This window comes from Siphateles boraxobius, unplaced genomic scaffold (genome assembly GCF_051911475.1).
Source record: "Siphateles boraxobius isolate OS27281-9 unplaced genomic scaffold, OSU_SipBor_1 13, whole genome shotgun sequence".
Taxonomy (NCBI): domain Eukaryota; kingdom Metazoa; phylum Chordata; class Actinopteri; order Cypriniformes; family Leuciscidae; genus Siphateles; species Siphateles boraxobius.
In genome coordinates this window covers 14,279,683-14,298,125 of record NW_027508733.1, presented here as the reverse complement: position 1 = coordinate 14,298,125, position 18,443 = coordinate 14,279,683, and the positions used below count along the sequence as shown (strand labels likewise).

The window sequence follows — 18,443 nt, the reverse complement described above, 5'->3', positions numbered from 1 at the left end:
TAGAAAATCCATTTACAACAACGCTATCTTCAAATTACATTTAAAGCCTAATTTTTGTATAACAATTCGAAAACTGAAAAGAATGTACAAACCCAAGTAACATTAACTGTTAGCCTACTTTGCTAACTTTATTCTTACCTTAGGTTCAGTCCTCGTGTACCTCTTCGTTTGGAATGCAAGGGGTTTCCAGACCAACAAAGCAGGAAGGGGAGTAGTTTTTTGCACTGAGTAAATTAAACAAGGTATTGCTTGTTGTGTGTGTGTACCTAAAAAGATTGGCTGGGATTACTTAGATTAATTTTGTAAAGGAAAATAATGCACATTGTCTTGTGTTTTGAACAAATGCAGATGAATTCGAAAACAGATATATTATGTAAAGATACAAACGTAACATTTTATTGTTAATATCACACATTTTAATTACATAACATTTACATTCACTCAGATTTATTTTTTTCAGTGCGTGAATAGGACGAGAAGGAAGCATTAATCCGCCACTGCCCTCACAGCAACGTTAACTAGTTTTTTTGTAATTTGATGCAAAGGTAATTTAATACAAAGTATAGCCTAGTGTTATAAATGTACATACTTAAAAAAATGTAATATAAAAAACTTTACAGAATTTACAATGCAACAGGTTAAAACGCGTCATCACAGTCTGTGAAAAGGGTCCATGGTCTACCCGGGCGATAGGTGGCGATAATTTACACAATATACTGTGTGTCTGCGATCCGCCATAAAACAAGAAGAAGACGTCACTCTTTTGATGTGAGGTAAGCAGTTCATGGTGCTTCGTATGTTTATACAATTATTAAAAATAACAGCTTGTTAAAGCAAAAATATACAGGGTCTTTTCTGTATTCTATATTCATCTGCTACAGAGCTATTTGTGCATTTTTTTCTGGTGTCTGCTCACTGACAAACATTTAGCCTTGCAGGCAACGATGTAAGGAACTAACGTTATGTATGTTAAATGCATTACTCTGAGCGATTATTGTATGTTTTTTAATGGTATTTACTGACATTGACAATGTCATTTGATCAAAAGTCAAAGTATGATCTGTGAGGGGAATTAAAATGGAATTATCTCGATTTATCTTTTGTTTGTTGGTTAATCTACTTTTAACATTAATGTCTAGTTCTGACACGAAGAGGCTTTACATTTCAGATCCAGATTTAATGGATAATAATGTTAAAAATAGATTGGTCCACAGACAAAGTATAGCTTTGTAAAATATGTGAATTTGTTTTAAAACTAATGAAATACTAAAATTTTGATATTTGGATAGATAAACTAACAAAATGCTTTAAGTGTGAATTAATGAAAGCATACATGTTCAATAACTGATTTATTATTAGGTTTTGCAGATCTGCTCCTACCACAACAATTCACCTTCAGTGAAGCTCCACTCACAGCGATTTACCAATAAATGCTGACATATTCCCATCAGCCTACACATGAAGAATATAGAGTTTGCGAAAAAACATTGAAACCATGAATGATCCAGAACCCTGCAGAATAAAACGGGAAGATAAAGGAGAACAAAGCAGTGATCCAGAACCCTGCAGAATAAAACAGGAAGATCCTGAAGAACAAAGAGGTTGGTCTTCATTCTTGATTCTTCAATAAGGTTATAAATCTTAAAGGCCCACTGAGGTGCTTTGAAATGTGCAGCGTTATTCAGTGTGTTGACGTATTTTCCATTGAAACAGGAAGGCAGCCTGGGACATATTGAGCAGCTCCTCCCCACTTTTAAAATAGCTAATAGCATTTGACAGCTTATGACATCCACAGTGTAATAGATTCCCATTTTAGATTTATTATGAAACTGTTACTAAAGCAAATTAGTGAACGTAATGATGCTGAGGATGTTTAGTTTAAAAAAAAATTAATTTATGATGGTGCATGACACATTCATAATTTGTTATAATCATAATTTGTTACATTTATATTATTACGTTTATCTCTTCTACTCGTCAGTAGTCAAGTCTATCTAACCGTTTCTCCTCCTAATCTCCTCCATAACGCTTTACAATACAGCATATTGTGTGGAATTCTAATGGGTCTGATATGTTTTGTGGTCTGCACCGACTTATGCATATGACCCGCACTGTGCAATCTTGTCTCTGGACTGGTACACACTGTGTGCGCGTGGCTGCGGTTCGCTCGTAACTTGCTTGCACTCGGTCGTCATTTCATTACTTAAAGGAAGACTGACGATCTTACCTTGATTTCTGTTTTGACGATCTTACCTTGATTTCTATTTTAGCTTTACATATGCAACTATGATTTAGTCAACACAAAACGGTCAACAGAAAGTTGGCTCCCGTTACTTGCCCATTCCAACACTAGCCCAAAAAATTTGCCAAAGGAAATAATAAAGAAAACGGAAGTGATCACCTTTGCCCACGTGACAGTGAATTACCAATAAGAAAAATCTAAGAAATAATGTTTCTACATGTTCCCTATGTATTGCATTATGTGCCATTCACCATATAGAAAATAGTAATTGTGTGAATAAGTGACGGATTTCCGCTGCAGCGTCTTTTTATAGTAGAGCTGCACTATTCTGGATAAATTGAGAATCACAATTGTTTCTGTGTAAAATGGAGATCGCGATTCTCCCACAATTCTGAAGAAAAAAAATTAGACAATTAAACAAAATAACATGCAAACTAGAGGTTCTGACAAAATGTACTTTGCTCTAGTCTGTTTAAAAAATATATTAATTTGAATAGAATGATTACAAAATAATTTGTCTCATCACATTAATCAATAATTAGTCAATGTCTCAATGATAAAAACTAAATAGTCCATTGAAGCACAAGATGTGAAGGAGAAATCAATTCAGTATTTGCATCGCTGTCAGACACGGCTTTCTGGGCGCTCACTTTCAATGACATGAGTACCGAATTGAATTCTCTTTCATATTTTTTTTGTTCTTGAATGTTTACATTGGCAAGGCTTAAAAACATGTAAATGATAAACTTTCATGACAATGCAGTACTGGCCCGATCGGGACAGTGACTGTTCTGTCAACTCTTGCCATTCGGGCAGTCCTTATTGTCCACTCCCACTTTAGTTACTGTTGCTATGTCTGACAAGCCATGCCGCTCTCACGCCACACATCATGATCTTCGCCTTCAGAACTGCCTTAATTCTACGTGGCATTGATTCAACAAGGTGCTGAAAACATTCTTTAGAAATGTTGGCCCATATTGATAGGATAGCATCTTGCAGTTGATGGAGATTTGTAAGATGCACATCCAGGAGCTCGAAGCTCCCGTTCCACCACATCCCAAAGATGCTCTATTGGGTTGAGATCTGGTCTCATTTTAGTACAGTGAACTCATTGTCATGTTCAAGAAACCAATTTGAAATGATTCGAGCTTTGTGACATGGTGCATTATCCTACTGGAAGTAGCCATCAGAGGATGGGTACATGGTGGCCATAAAGGGATGGACATGGTCAGAAACAATGCCCAGGTAGGCCGTGGCATTTAAACGATGCCCAATTGGCACTAAGGGGCTTAAAGTGTGCCAAGAGAACATCCCCCACACCATTACACCACCACCACCAGCCTGCACAGTGGTAACAAGGCATGATGGATCCATGTTCTCATTCTGTTTATGCCAAATTCTGACTCTACCATCTGAATGTCTCAACAGAAATTGACTCATCAGACCAGGCAACATTTTTCCGGTCTTCGAACTGTCCAATTTTGGTAAGCTGTTGCAAATTGCAGCCTCTTTTTCCTATTTGTAGTGGAGATGAGTGGTACCCGGTGGGGTCTTCTGCTGTTGTAGCCCATCCGCCTCAAGGTTGTGCGTGTTGTGGCTTCACAAATGCTTTGCTACATACCTCGGTTGTAAACGAGTGGTTATTCAAGTCAAAGTTGCTCTTCTATCAGCTTGAATCAGTCGGCCCATTCACCTCTGACCTCTAGCATCAACAAGGCATTTTCGCCCACAGGACTGCTGCATACTGGATGTTTTTCCCTTTTCACACCATTCTTTGTAAACCCTAGAAATGGTTGTGCGTGAAAATCCCAGTAACTGAGCAGATTGTGAAATACTCAGACCGGCCCAAAATTCTTTCCCATTCTGACATTCAGTTTGGAGTTCAGGAGATTGTCTTGACCAGGACCACACCCCTAAATGCATGTGATTGGTTGATTAGATAATTGCATTAATGAGAAATTAAACAGGTGTTCCTAATAATCCTTTAAGTGAGTGTATACCATTTTGTATGTCAGGTTAAAGAGATGTGTTTTTAGTCTAGATTTTAACTGACAGAGTATGTCTGCTTCCCAGACAATTTTAGGAAGGCTGTTCCAGAGTTTAGGTGCTAAATAGGAAAAGGATCTATCGCCAGCAGTCGATTTTGATATTCTATGTATTATTAACTGGCCATAATTTTGAGATCGCAATAGACGTGAAGGACTAATGCGTTAAAAGCTCACTCAAGTACTGGGGAGCTAAACCATAGGACTGGGCGATAAAACGGTATCGTATTTATCGAAGGTACGCCATTGTCTGTAACGATATAAAAAATGTTTGATATAGCGTTCAATATTTAAATTAATTTATGCGCGTACATCGCCCGCATCGCTGGCGCGACCACCACAGCGTTGCCCAACACCATGGTTTGGACTAATGTCAGTGCAGCGCTGATCTTGATCAAGCGACACTTGTTACTACACAGCGCTAAGAGATCCAGTAAAGTAAGCATTTGAATTTTCCACTGAGGTAATAACATAGCTGCGAGGTCAAGTGAGAAGCATTCAAATTTCTCCGTTATTAACAGATCTAACAGCGCTGACGTGGAAACCAGGAGAAACATTGTGCCATGAATGAACTACTTATAGGCTTTAAGTCCACAGATCAGCAACATACACCATGGATTTAATTAGTAACACTAACTGTAACCATAGAAGTTTGGCAGGAATAGTAAAATGCTTTCAAGTACGTCACAAATCTTTTTCCAGCACTTCAAAACTCAAATATTATCATATTTAAATGTTATTTTTAATGTGATGACCAAAACATTATTTGTTCAGCCTTCAAAGATTACCCTCATTTATAAAACTAAAAGTTTCAAGATGTAGGAAAACTCACACTTATTTAAAAATATTTTTTCATTCAATAAATATATATTTTTTTAAATCAAGGAAATTTCTCTGGCATTTCTTTCTTTTTGCTGTATCGAAAACGTATCTAACTTTGACACCACTGTGTCGTATCGAACCGAACCATGAATTGAGTTTTCCTACATCTTGAAACTTTTAGTTTTATAAATGAGGGTAATCTTTGAAGGCTGAACAAATAATGTTTTGGTCATCACATTAAAAATAATATTTAAAGATGATAATATTTGAGTTTTGAAGTGCTGGAAAAAGATTTGTGACGTACTTGAAAACATTTTACTATTGAAAGCATTTTACTAACTATGCAACCGTCTACTACAGTATCGCATCAGGCAGTGCATTATAGTCTCCTTGAGGACAAGTTTAAATATCGGAGAGGAAGAATTCTAAACTCGTTAAATCATCTAAATCGACAACATGTATGTTAGACCCTATAGCCACCTTTATTTATGTAGCGCTTTTTACAATGCAGATTGTTTCAAAGCAGCTTTACAGAGATAACAGGAAAATATTGTTAATATTGTTAAATAAAAAATTAAATGTCCCAAACTAAGCAAGCCAAAAGCCAATGGCGACAAAGGCGAAAAAAGGCAAAAAGGTGAGGGTTTCAAGGAACCTAAACTTCATCAGGTGACAGAATGGAGAAAAAAAATAACCTTGGGAGAAACCAGGCTCAGTCAGAGGGCCAATTCTCCTCTGGCCAACGAACGAACAGTGTATGATAATGATTTAGGCCGTATTACAGGTCAGAAGTCAGATTGGGTCGGAACATTATATTATGCAGTTCATCTGGTCGAAGATCGAGTCATCACGCGTGTATGGGGACGAGTTTGTTGAAGATCAGTGCAGTGCAAAGATACTAAAAAAAGCCAGTATCCTTACAACTATGATCCTTTTTAGAAAGATATCGTATCTGTGAGGATTTCCAGTCAGGATTTAGACCGTACCATAGTACTGAGACAGCTCATTAGAGTAAAAAATGATTTGCTCTTATCATTGCTAGTGTTACTCTATTAGTGTTCCTCGATCTTAGTGCGGCATTTGATACTATTAATCACAACATTCTTTTAAATAGACTCAAAAATGATGTTGGCATTAGTGGAATTGCATTAGCATGGTTTAAATCTTACTTATCTGACCGTTATCAGTTTATAGCAGTAAATGAGATGTCTTATCGATCACAAGTTCAGTATGTAGTACCACAAGGCTCAGTACTAGGACCGTTGCTGTTCACTCTGTACATGCTACCCTTGGGTTATATCATAAGGAAGCATGGCATTAGTTTTCACTGTTATGCTGATGATACTCAACTCTATATTTATTCACGCCCTGACGCAACTTACCAATTCTCAAATTTAATGGAATGCATAGCTGATATAAAAAACTGGATGACTAGCAATTTCCTACTACTTAATTCTGAAAAAACAGATATTCTAATTATTGGACAAAAAACTTCTAACCTAGAATACTAGCGGTGCTCCGATCAGGATTTTTGGGGCCGATCACGATCCCCGATTACTGGAAGCTGTATCACCCCATTACCGATTACAGGGTCTATTTGAAGCCTTCTATTTATCATATAGCATTATTTATTAAACTATATTTAACAACAATGTACATTAAGTATTACAATTAAGAGAAGACAACATATCATGAATTGACAACTGTGTATTTATTTGCAAGCAACATGTCCAGGATATTAACTTAGCAGCCTGTGCTTGGTTACTGGGAACAGCTTAGGGCTTGACAAATACAACTTTCCTGTAGAATATAAAATAAAAAAGATAAAAGATAGAACATCTGAGTCTTTAAATTTAGCTTTAGACTACTTTAAACTAAAAACTGCAACAAAAAAGGCTATAGCCAAAATATTGTTTTGAGTCAGTCAGCCATCAGTTTTTCTAATAAGGACCACAGGTAGTAAAGTGCACAGCAACAAAAAATACAAATAACTAACAACTTCCATATCTGTATCTATCTATAACTTAGCTTTTTTCTGGGTTGCTCAGTCAGATTTTGTGGGCATTTAGAGAGTGAGGTAGAGAAAGAGAGAGGGTGGATAGAGATTATTAGATTCATATCTCTCTCCATTTTTTGGTGAATTTATTTTTTTGTTGCAAGAACCCTTGCAAAATTATTTTAAATAGATTAAGAACGCCACCACTACTGGTCACATCTATGGTTAGATTGATTTGTTTAGATCCAGTGAAGTCGTGTCCCACCACTTTTTCTCAGGGTCGATATTGTCCCCCCACAACTTTTTGAAACATCGAGGCACTGATGTACCTAATACAAATAAATAAAACATCTCCAGTTAACTAGCAGAGCATTCATTTAGCTAGTTTGCTATTAAAGAGATAGTTCTCCCAAAAATGAAAATTTTGTCAGTAATTACTCACCCTCATTTTGTTCCAACCCCGTAAGACCTTCGTTCATCTTCGGAACACGAATTAAGATATTTTTGATGAAATCTGAGAGCTGGATCACTCCTCCATTGGCTTCTAAGGGATTGAAACTTGCCAGCCCCGAAAAGTTATTAAAGACAGGTTAAAATAGTCCAAGGCTCAATCTTAAGTTTATCAAATGACGAGAATACTTTTTGTGCGCAAAAATCCCCAAAAATAACGACTTTATTTCAACTATTCATTTCCTTCTCTGTGGGCCTCGAGTCAGTTCACTAGTGTAATAGCATAAGCTTCTGTTGTTGTACGTCACACGCATCACACACATGACCAGCGTCAGCCAATAGTGAGCCTACGTGTGACGTAGCACTATGCTATCACACTAAGTTAACTGACTAGAGGCCCACAGAGAAGGAAATTAATAATTGAAATAAAGTCGTTATTTTTGTTTGTTTTTTGCGCACAAAAAATATTCTCGTCGCTTGATAAACTTAAGATTGAGCCACTGTAGTCACTTGGACTATTTTAACAATGTCTTTAATAACTTTTCGAGGCTGGCAAGTTTCAATCCCTTAGAAGCCTATGGAGGAGTGATCCAACTCTCAGATTTCATCAAAAATATCTTAATTCGTGTTACGAAGATGAACGAAGGTCTTACGGGGTTGGAACAACATGAGGGTGAGTAATTACTGACAGAATTTTCATTTTTGGGTGAACTATCCCTTTAAATAAGAGAGCTAGCGCTAAAATGTGGTGTTTTTGAAATCAAGCTGTGATCAGTTGCATGGATACAGTGTTCTCTTGCGGCTCGCGCAGTCTTCAAGTCATCCTCATTTATATAGCGCTTTTAACAATGTAGATTGCAGAATGCAGCTTTACAGAGATAAACATATAATTTAAGGTAACAGAGATTGGTTTGGTTTTATAGTGGCTCTTGAAAAATGTTTTTTCCAGCTTAAGTTAGTTTTGATTGATTCACTTCCGTCTAAATGATCATTTGTTATTAAATTAGGGGCCGCTAAGACGACACCATTCTCTCTAAACAGACTTTAAACGTGAACCTGTGATAGACGCTGATGGTGTTCACATGCGCATTAAGAATTTATTCTATAGTTATGTGCGTTTGAATATATGTGCACAGGTTTGTAATTCCTTACAAACCATGCCTAAACAAACTACTTGTCTATAAATTTTGATGCAGAATTTTTATTTTATCTTATCACTTTGGGTAGGTATGCGAACCGAAAAATTCCACAACGCTTTATCTGTAGAGTGGTATAGGGATCCTCCATAGGGAGAGGCTAGTTGGCACTTCAGCACTGCATTGTCATCAGGTCCAGGCGTAAGTCCTTCGTCAGATCTGGATACGGCCTGGATCCAGCAGGCTGCGGGAAAACCTCGGGATAAACGAAGACACTAAAATTAGCGTAGATGCCATTCTTCTTATGATGTAACGAGTACATCAGGATATGAGGGAAGTGTTCCCAGTTCCGGCTGACCTAATCTAAGCAGCCTAATATTGAATTATAGAAGGCTATAGAGTGTTATGTGAATGCTAGGTCAAAGAGATGTGTTTTTAGTCTAGCTTTGAACTGACAGACTGTGTCAGCTTCCCGGACAATGTTAGGAAGATTGTTCCAAAGTTTTGGTGCTAAATAGGAAAAGGATCTACCGCCAGCAGTCGATTTATATATTCTAGGTATTATCAACTGGCCGGAGTTTTGAGATCGCAATAGACGTGAAGGACTATAATGCGTTAAGAGCTCGCTCAAGTACTGGGGAGCTAAACCATTTAGTGCTTTGTAAGTAATCAAGCAATATTTTAAAATGTATACGATGTTTAATAGGGAGCCAATGCAGTGTTGACAGAACCGGGCTAATATGGTCGTACTTCCTGGTTCTGGTAAGAACTCTAGCGGCTGCGTTTTGAATTAGCTGTAGTTTGTTTATTAAGCGTGCAGGGCAACCACCCAGTAGAGCATTACAATAATCTAGCCTTGATGTCATGAACGCATGAACTAGTTGTTCCGCATTTGTCAATGAGAGCATATGACGTAATTTAGATATATTTTTAAGATGGAAAAATGCGGTTTTACAGACACTAGACACATGACTTTCAAATGAAAGTCTTCACTCGGTTTTCAATCTATCACCGTTGCGGAGACTCTATTTATTCCGGTGAAATCACAAAATAAAATGCACACAAACGTGTCCCTGCTTGATATAGACTGTAACAACTGATGAACATATTCAGTTTTGATGAGAGAAAAAAAACTATACGAGAGCGAATTAGAACCCGTAACCTCTGGCACACTTGGCAAAAGATCCACCACTAGACCATTTAAGAACTCAAACAAAATTTGCGGATCGATGCATTTATTTATGGGTTGAGCCAGAGAGGCTGCACAGTTTGACAAGAGGGCAGCGGCCGCACACCAGGCCGCCGGATGGTGTTGCTAAGAACTTGCAGTTTATAACTATTATCAGACCGGCCCTCGCGGCCTCGAAACACTACCAGCTAGGGCTGGGCGATAAATCGATTTTATCGATGAACTCGAATGTGTAGTTTACGCCAATTTTTTTTTTTTAATGAAAATCGGTTTTCTCTTTAACAACCGCCGACGCTCCCCTCTGGGCTCCCGTAGTTCCGACTGGGCTCAGCGCTTGCCATGATAGAGATACACAAACAACATGGCAAATGAACAAGACCGCGGCAGCAGAAGCACACCCGCCGAAAAACATTTACAAGCTGAATCTGCAGGCCTGCCAACTCAAACGAGTTCACTGTGAGAGACGCAATTTTGTCACTTTTTACACTCTCACGCCACTAGGGATGGCGAAAACTAAAAATTTTCTTGACCGACCACCGAGCCTCGTTAGCCGGTTGAAACCGGTTAACCGATTAGTTTAAAATATGCCACGCTATTTGAAATAACAGCCATTTCGAGCCGCTCCTGCAATTTCGCAACTCTGTCGCATCTCTCTCTGCCTCCCGCTCACACACACACACACACACACACACACACACACACACACACACACACACACACACACACACACACTGCCCCGGCGCAGCACTTCCACTCACATCACTTTTTTAAAATACCCTACAGCGCGAAACATGATTCCCGCAAACGCGGCGCCGAGGAGCTTGTATGTAATCGGAGGACAAATGGCTCCTTAGTTTTGAAATGGTTGGGGTACAAGGTGATCGCGTGGAAAATAAAGGCGTTAGTCTAGCGTTAGAAGCTCATTTGAAACATTGCAGCGGCTCATTTAAGAAAATGACAGCTCCGAAGAGACTCCGCTTTAGTTTGAGGTAACGTTAGTGCTAACAATAATAAAGAAAGATGATGATCATCATCACCTTATCTGTTACCACTGAAATGTAGATGTAATGTATTTCTACAGTATTACTACTGTATTTAAGCACTCTATCACACAAGTTGCAACTTACTGTGTCATTCTTTTTGGTGAAATGGTCCCATAAACTACGTTTCATTGTGTCGTCTGCCCTGGCTCTAACCTCCAGTGTTTTAACCTGTAGCCTTTACTTTTCGCAAACCTTGTGAGCGCGCGAACCCAAACGCTGTGACCTCGCGCCAAATGTTTTTATTGGTTTATTAAGTACAAACAGGCGAGTTATGAAAAATTGAGTGTGAGGGATTTGTTCACCTCACACAAAAATATCTTGGAATGAGATGGCTAACTGTAGTAGCGTTTAATCCACTGTCTATAATAGCATAATTTAGAGATCACTTTTTTTTTATCCGACTACCGACAACTTTGATCGGTTAACATTGAGACGGTCAACCATCGGTCAAACGGTCATCGGTTAGCATCCCTACACGCCACACATCCCTTTTCTCACGCAGAGAAAAATTGCGAAGCAAAGAGGACACTGACACCGACAGACAAGACAGAGCAGGTTACTATCGATATGAAACAGATTCTCAGCTCTCAGATTCTGTCAATTTTATTATGAAATTCAAACAATAACACCGTTTTGGCGCTTGTAAATTTGACGTGAAAGAACGCTGGCAGATCTCAGTTCAAGCGGCACGTGAACCGATCATCTGTTACTCTTTACTACCAACTTACCGAAATGTAATAAAATCGATCGATCAGTGTTTTTCAACCGCAGAAAGATGTCCATAAAACAGCTGGAGAACAACATATGTCACGTAACGTTACATTTACCTCAGGATGCCTTTTAATGACCCATAGCACGCATGTTAGTTGGACTTAAAATAATTGCTATAGAGGAGTATTTTGCTAAATATGATAACTATATTACACATTTATTATATTTTTACCTATATCATTAAAATAGTATAACGTTGTTATTATAAAAAACGCATTATATTTAATTTGAGTTAGTTTTAACCTTTAATAATACCAGCTGATAGGGGTCTCTGTATGTTTACAGCATTAGGTGAATATTTTTTTTTTTTTTTTTTAAGAACAATGAACACATTAACGTATCTACTGTACCTATGTATCCAAAGGAATTTATATTGAATCAAGATCAGAATCAAATCACAAGAATTGAAATGAAATTGTGAAATTTGTGTTAAGCAATAATGAAAACAGTAGCATACCAGTAAACTTAATAAGATGATGTTTAGTTACCAAATAATAAATAATTTGACAATCACAATATACTTATTGTGATGCAAGTTTTTTTTTTTTTTTTACACATCCCCCCAATCCCAATCCACCCATTTTATTTTATGTTACATTTTCATTGTTTTCAAAGACAGGGCCTGTCCTCTTGTCTTTTTGGCTTGTTGTTTCTGATTGCACTTTAATCGAAATCAAATCCCAGAAGGGAATATTAAAACAAAATAAAGTTAAAACCTGTTTTGAACAATTTCTTTGTCATCTGCAGATTGATTTTAAGTAGGGAGAGAAAAAAATCGATTTAAATCATAAATCAGATTTTTTGTGAAAAAATCTGGAATTTTTTTTTTAGGCCATATCGCCTAAATATGTGGGAATTAGGTTAAACTGAAATGTATGATGAAAATTGGCTAGCAATTTCGCCAAGCAAATACCAAGAAATAGGTTACAGCAGTTTGTCTTTCAAGTACACAAAATCCACGATGGGACTGAGCTCGAATAGCTTCTGCGTCAGCGACTTTTTATTGTACAAAATCGCTGTCAATCAAAAGTAGATGCAGTCTCTCGACAGAGCCTCCAATCATCAGTGTGCGGGCTTTGCGGGCTTTGCGGGCTTTGCGATGCCGGCTAAACATCGTGATGTATGTCAGCCATCACGATGGACGATAATATCGTCCATCGGCCCAACCCTATTATCTACTGAAAATCAATTTATTATTAATGATTTTTTTTTAACTTTCATTTTAGACCTGATAGAAGAGAACATGGAGATTGAAGAATCATTTGAAGTGGGGAAGAAACATCATGTCAAAACTGAAGATAAATCCTTGAGTCCCTCATTGAAAAGAGACAAATTATGTTTCACTTGCCCTGAGTGTGGAAAGAGTTTCCCATACAAGCAAAGTCTTGAACTTCACATTAGAATTCACACTGGAGAGAAGCCTTTCACATGTAATCAGTGTGGGAAGAGCTTCTCACAAAAAAAAACCTTTAACGAGCACATAAGGATCCACACTGGAGAGAAGCCGTACACATGTGGTCAATGTGGGAAGAGTTTCACACAAAAAGGAAACCTTAACAAGCATATGAAAATCCACACTGGAGAGAAGCCGCACATATGCGATCAGTGTGGGAAGAGTTTCACACAAAAAGTAATCCTTAACGAACACATGAGGATCCACACTGGAGAGAAGCCGTACTCATGTGATCACTGCGAGAAGATTTTCACAATAAAAAGAAACCTTAATGAACACCTGAAAATCCATACCGGGGAGAAGCCATACGCATGTGATCAGTGTGATAAGAGTTTCACACAAAAAGGAACCCTTAAGGATCACTTGAAAATCCACACTGGAGAGAAGCCGTATCCATGTGATCAATGTGGGAAGAGTTTCACGCAAAAAAGACAGCTTAATGATCACATGAGAATCCACACTGGAGAAAAGCCGTACACATGTGATCAATGTGGAAAGAGTTTCAGAAAATCAAGTGTTTTTAAAGTACATCTGCTTACTCATTCTAGAGAAAGACTACACAACTGTGACCAATGCGATAAAACATTTTTTAGGGCAGATTTCCTGAAGGAACACCTGAAAGTTCATACAAAGGAGAAGCCTTACGTCTGTTATATGTGCGAAAAGAGTTTTAGTCAGATGGGTGCATTAAAAATACACCAGAAAAGACACAGCGGTGTGAAGGATCATATTTGTTCTGAGTGTGGGAAGACTTTTTTTACTGATGGTGCACTGAAAGTGCACCAGACTGTTCACACCAGAGAAACACCTTTCAATTGTTCATACTGTGACAAGAGATTCAAACGGTCAGTATATCTGAAAATACATGAGAGGGTCCACACTGGAGAGAAGCCACATGCATGTGATCAGTGTGGGAAGAGCTTCACACTAAAAGGAAACCTTAACGTACACATGAAAACCCACACTGGAGAGAAGCCTTACACATGTGAAAAGTGTGCAAAGAGTTTTGCGCATAAATCAACCCTTAATGAACACATGCAAATCCACACTGGAGAGAAGCCATACACATGTGATCAATGTAGGAAGAGTTTCACTCGAAAAGAGCACCTTAATGAACACATGAAAATCCACACGGGTGAGAAGATGCACACTTGTGATCAGTGTGGGAAGAGTTTCACACAAAAAGGAAACCTTAACGAACACATGAAAATCCACACTGGAGAGAAGCCGCACACATGTGATCAATGTGGGAAGAGTTTCACACATAAAGGAAACCTTAACGTACACATTAAAATCCACACTGGAGTGAAGCCATACACTTGATCCATATGGGAAGAGTTTCAGAAAATCAAGTGTTTTTAAAGTAACACTTGATCTTCTGCATACTCATTTTAGAGAAAGACTATATAACAGTGACTAGTGCAGTAAAAAAAATTGTTTAGGGCAGATTTCCTAAAGCGCCACCTGAAAATTCATACAAAGGAGAAGCCTTAAATATGTTATTTGTGTGGAAAGCGGTTTAGTGAGCTGAGTTCTTTAAAATTACACCAGAAAAGAGGCTGTGAAGTGAAGGATCATGCACCAGACAGTTCACATTACAGAAACACCTTATAAGTGTTCACACTGTGACGAGATTCAAAAGGTCAATATATTTGGAAATACATGAGAGGATCCACACTGGAGAGAAGCCGTATCACTGCATTCATGTGGAAAGAATCTTTCATTAAAAAAAGTAGTTTGAGATCTGATCTTGTACTTCCATTTGTGATGCTAGTGCTGTATCAGATATTATTTTGATAATCGATTAATCAAAGATTATTAGAACGATTAATCGACTGCTAATTGATTATTTCAGAGATTAATCAGGCTTTGATCACTTGTTTAGCTTTCGCATTTTTGTTAAAATATTGAATTATACCCATTCTAACTAATAAATAAGAAAATTAAATCACTTCAGTTTTTGAAAATATCTTTGTAATAATCTTTGAATCAGCTGAATTGACCTACACTATATGTTTTGGGACATCTACCTTTACATGCACATGAACTTTAATGACATCCCATTGTTAATCCGTAGGGTTTAATATGGAGTTGGTCATCCCTTAGCAGCTATGGCAGCTTCAACTCTTCTGGGTAGGCTTTCCACAAGGTTTAGTAGTGTGTTTATGGGAATTTTTGACTATTCTTCTAGAGGCGCATTTGGCTCACAGTCTCCGCTCTAATTCATCCCAAAGGTGTTCTATCGGTTTGAGGTCAGGACTTTGTGCAGGCCAGTCAAGTTTCTCCCCCCCAAACTAGCTCATCCATGTCTTTATGGACCTTGCTTTGTGCACTGGTGCCCAGTCATGTTGGAACAGGAAGTGGCTCATCCCCAAATTGTTCCCACAAAGTTGGGAGCATGAAATTGTCCAAAATGTCTTGGTATGCTGAAGCATTTAGAGTTCCTTTCACTGAAACTAAGGGGCCAAGCACAACCCCACACCATAATCCCCTCTCCACCAAACTACAGTTGGCCACAATGTAGTCAGGCAAGTACCGTTCTCCCGGCAACCGCCAAACCAAGACTCGTCCATCTGATTGCCAGACAGAGAAGCGTGATTCGTCAATCCAGAGAACACGTATACACTGCTCTAGAGTCCAGTGGCGTCATGCTTTACACCACTGCATTTGACGCTTTGCATTGCACTTGATGTAAGGCTTGGATGCTCGACCATGGAAACCCATTCCATGAAGCTCTCTACGCACTGTTCTTGGGCTAATCTGAGGGCCACACGAAGTTTGCAGGTCTGTAGCTATTGACTCTGCAGAAAGTTGGTGACTTCTGAGCACTGTGTGCCTCAGCATGCACTGACCCAGCTCTGTGATTTTACGTGACCTACCACTTCGTAGCTCAGTTGCAGTTGTTACGAATTACTTCCACTTTGTTATAATAACACTAACAGTTGACCGTGGAGTATTTAGTAGTGAGATTTCACGAATGGACTTGCACAGGTGGCAACCTATTTCAGTCCCACGCTTGAATTCACTGAGCTCCTGAGAGCGACCCGTTCTTTCTCAAATGTTTGTAGAAGCAGTCTGCATGCAGGTTCTTGATTTTATACAACTGTGGCCATGGAAGTGATTGAAACCCCTGAAATCAATGATTTGGAGTGGTGTCCCGATACATTTGTCAACATAGAGTATCTCCTTCAAGTTTTCTGTCCTCAGAAGTCATCAATACAAAAGGGCATTTATTTCAGAACACATAGAGGGGTAAAATATTCATCTACAAACAATCATTACTGGTATACAATTACAATTATTATTAAATTATTTTTTACAATACAAATAAATATTTTTGGCACACAAAATGAGATGACAAGCTGAGAGACATTCACCATTTGATTCACTGTATGAAAAATTAACTTACTGACTTATTCATTATTCTGCCTAATGTCTCCATTTGTAAGTCATATTGAAATAGAACAACATAAAGGTAAGTGATAAGATTCGGATAAACTTTTTTTTTTATTCACAACATTTACTTTCCTAAAATGCCGTATAGTGTTATGATGATCAAACCAGAGCTGAGCTAGATCAAGGTAAACTATGCAAACCAAACCATCACTTTAATGTAATCATGTTTAAATTCTCATCGTTTCCATCTCCTCTCGTGCTGTGATGTTTCCACTTTAATGATTTAACATGTATTTTTTGTTCCCTTGAAATGACAATTCCCTGTCAGTCACATTCAACTTTACATCAGGTGACTGACAAATTGGGATCTCGCCTGACAGCCCATTCACCTTCGAAGTGTAAAAAAAAACTAGCCAATGGCCATTGGCGAGCGAGATTTGCATCGCAAACCACGCCCCGCAAAGCGGCTATATAAGGAAGCGTGCAGCACACATCCTTTAAGCTTTCACTTAGGAGCCAAGCGTTTCATTTGATTCGGTCTACAATCAACCTTCAACAGTGTTCTACAAACCCGAAAGTAGCTCTCCAGACAGTTTAGGTGTGTTGAGTTAGCAGTGGTCGCCATTCAAAGAGCATTTCCTCTGCATTCATTAGCAGTCTAAAAGAGTGCTTCCTCTACATTCATTGAGTTAAACTAAAATAGTTCTGTTCACACTGCAGGCTTCTAATAGTATTGCGTGCTGTGCAGCAACCATTTCCCTGTGCGCTTTAGCACTAAAATAGCTTTTCCCTAAAAGAACAAGCACGGGAGTGAATACTTCCCCAGGTAAAAGACACACATGTATACGGTGTCCATGTGATGTAAAAGAAAATGTGACTCATCGGACCAGACAATCTTCTTTCACTGCTCCAAGTTCCAGTTCCAACACTCGTGTGCCCATTGTAGGCGCTTTCGACGGTGGACAGGGTTCATCATAAGCACACATTCCTCCCATAACCAACATTAAAATTTGGTGAATTGTGCCACAGTAGACTTTCTGTTGGCTCAGACCAGACGGGATGGCCCTTGTTCATCGATGAGCCTTGGGAGTCCAACACCCTGTCGCCGGTTTATGGTTTGTCCCTTCTCGGACCACTGTTGGTAAATTCTCACCACTGATGACTGGGAGTAATCTAGAAGCCTTGCTGTTTCACAGATACTCTGACCCGGTTTCCTTGCCAAAACAATTTGGCTGTCAGTCAGAACTGTGTAGGCCTATGGCACACCATATTCTGTTGTACATTATTTATACTTTTTATACCAAACATAACATAAAATAATTCTGGAAATTATAAGTTTAACCCTTTAGGCGCCAGAGGTTTTTTCCTAAAACGTCCAATTTTGACATCTTAATTTCAAAAGTCTATATATTAAAAGTGATAAAAGATAGAGACTTTCTGTAAATTAGAGAAATATTAAGGATGACCCAAAGTTTATGTAGGGATTAAATTTTCCCATCTAATTTGCATATTATGACGTCATATGGTGGCGGCAATCTTGGATTATAGAATTTTCATGAAAAGTCACGTTTAAATGATAAAATGCAGCACTTCTTTCCCCCAAAAATGTCCATCACCTTCTGTATGCTATATTGCACAATACTGAATGCTCAGGTATATAGTAAGTAGTAAACAAACTGTAAATCATTACTAATAAATGGTAGAAACAAACCGAATGCATGTAGTGGTTGGCCTTGTGGTGGAAAATTTAAACTGAATATTAAGAAAACCATGTTTTAATATTTGACCTTGTTTAACCTGCTAAATCTCTAAAAACCATGTCCTAAGACTTTCTGTATTTTACATGAATGTGTGTGTGTCGAACCCCTGACTGTGTGTATAAATAACAAATATGGGAAAT

General features: G+C 38.3%; 1 protein-coding gene across 2 annotated transcripts; it reads left to right on the top strand.

The window, feature by feature from the left end:
- The first annotated feature begins 733 nt into the window (after window positions 1-733).
- Window positions 734-15,098, top strand: LOC143735419 (uncharacterized). Of its 2 annotated transcripts, none has more exons than XM_077225553.1 (3): window positions 734-773; window positions 1,360-1,601; window positions 12,921-15,098. In XM_077225553.1, the coding sequence occupies exons 2-3, from the start codon at window positions 1,496-1,498 to the stop codon at window positions 14,468-14,470; spliced, it is 1,656 nt and encodes a 551-aa protein (XP_077081668.1). In that variant the 5' UTR covers window positions 734-773; window positions 1,360-1,495; the 3' UTR covers window positions 14,471-15,098. The 2 variants fall into 2 exon arrangements, with proteins under 2 accessions (XP_077081668.1, XP_077081669.1); XM_077225554.1 differs by having other exon boundaries at window positions 766-946.
- Window positions 15,099-18,443: the final 3,345 nt, after the last annotated feature.

What these genes read in the sequence shown, in the direction of transcription:
- LOC143735419 (XM_077225553.1), top strand. Translation starts at nt 1,496, where the DNA reads ATGAATGATCCAGAACCCTGCAGAATAAAACGGGAAGATAAAGGAGAA. An exon ending in AGATCCTGAAGAACAAAGAG is followed by an intron (nt 1,602 to 12,920) that starts GTTGGTCTTCAT and finishes CTTTCATTTTAG; the next exon opens with ACCTGATAGAAGAGAACATG.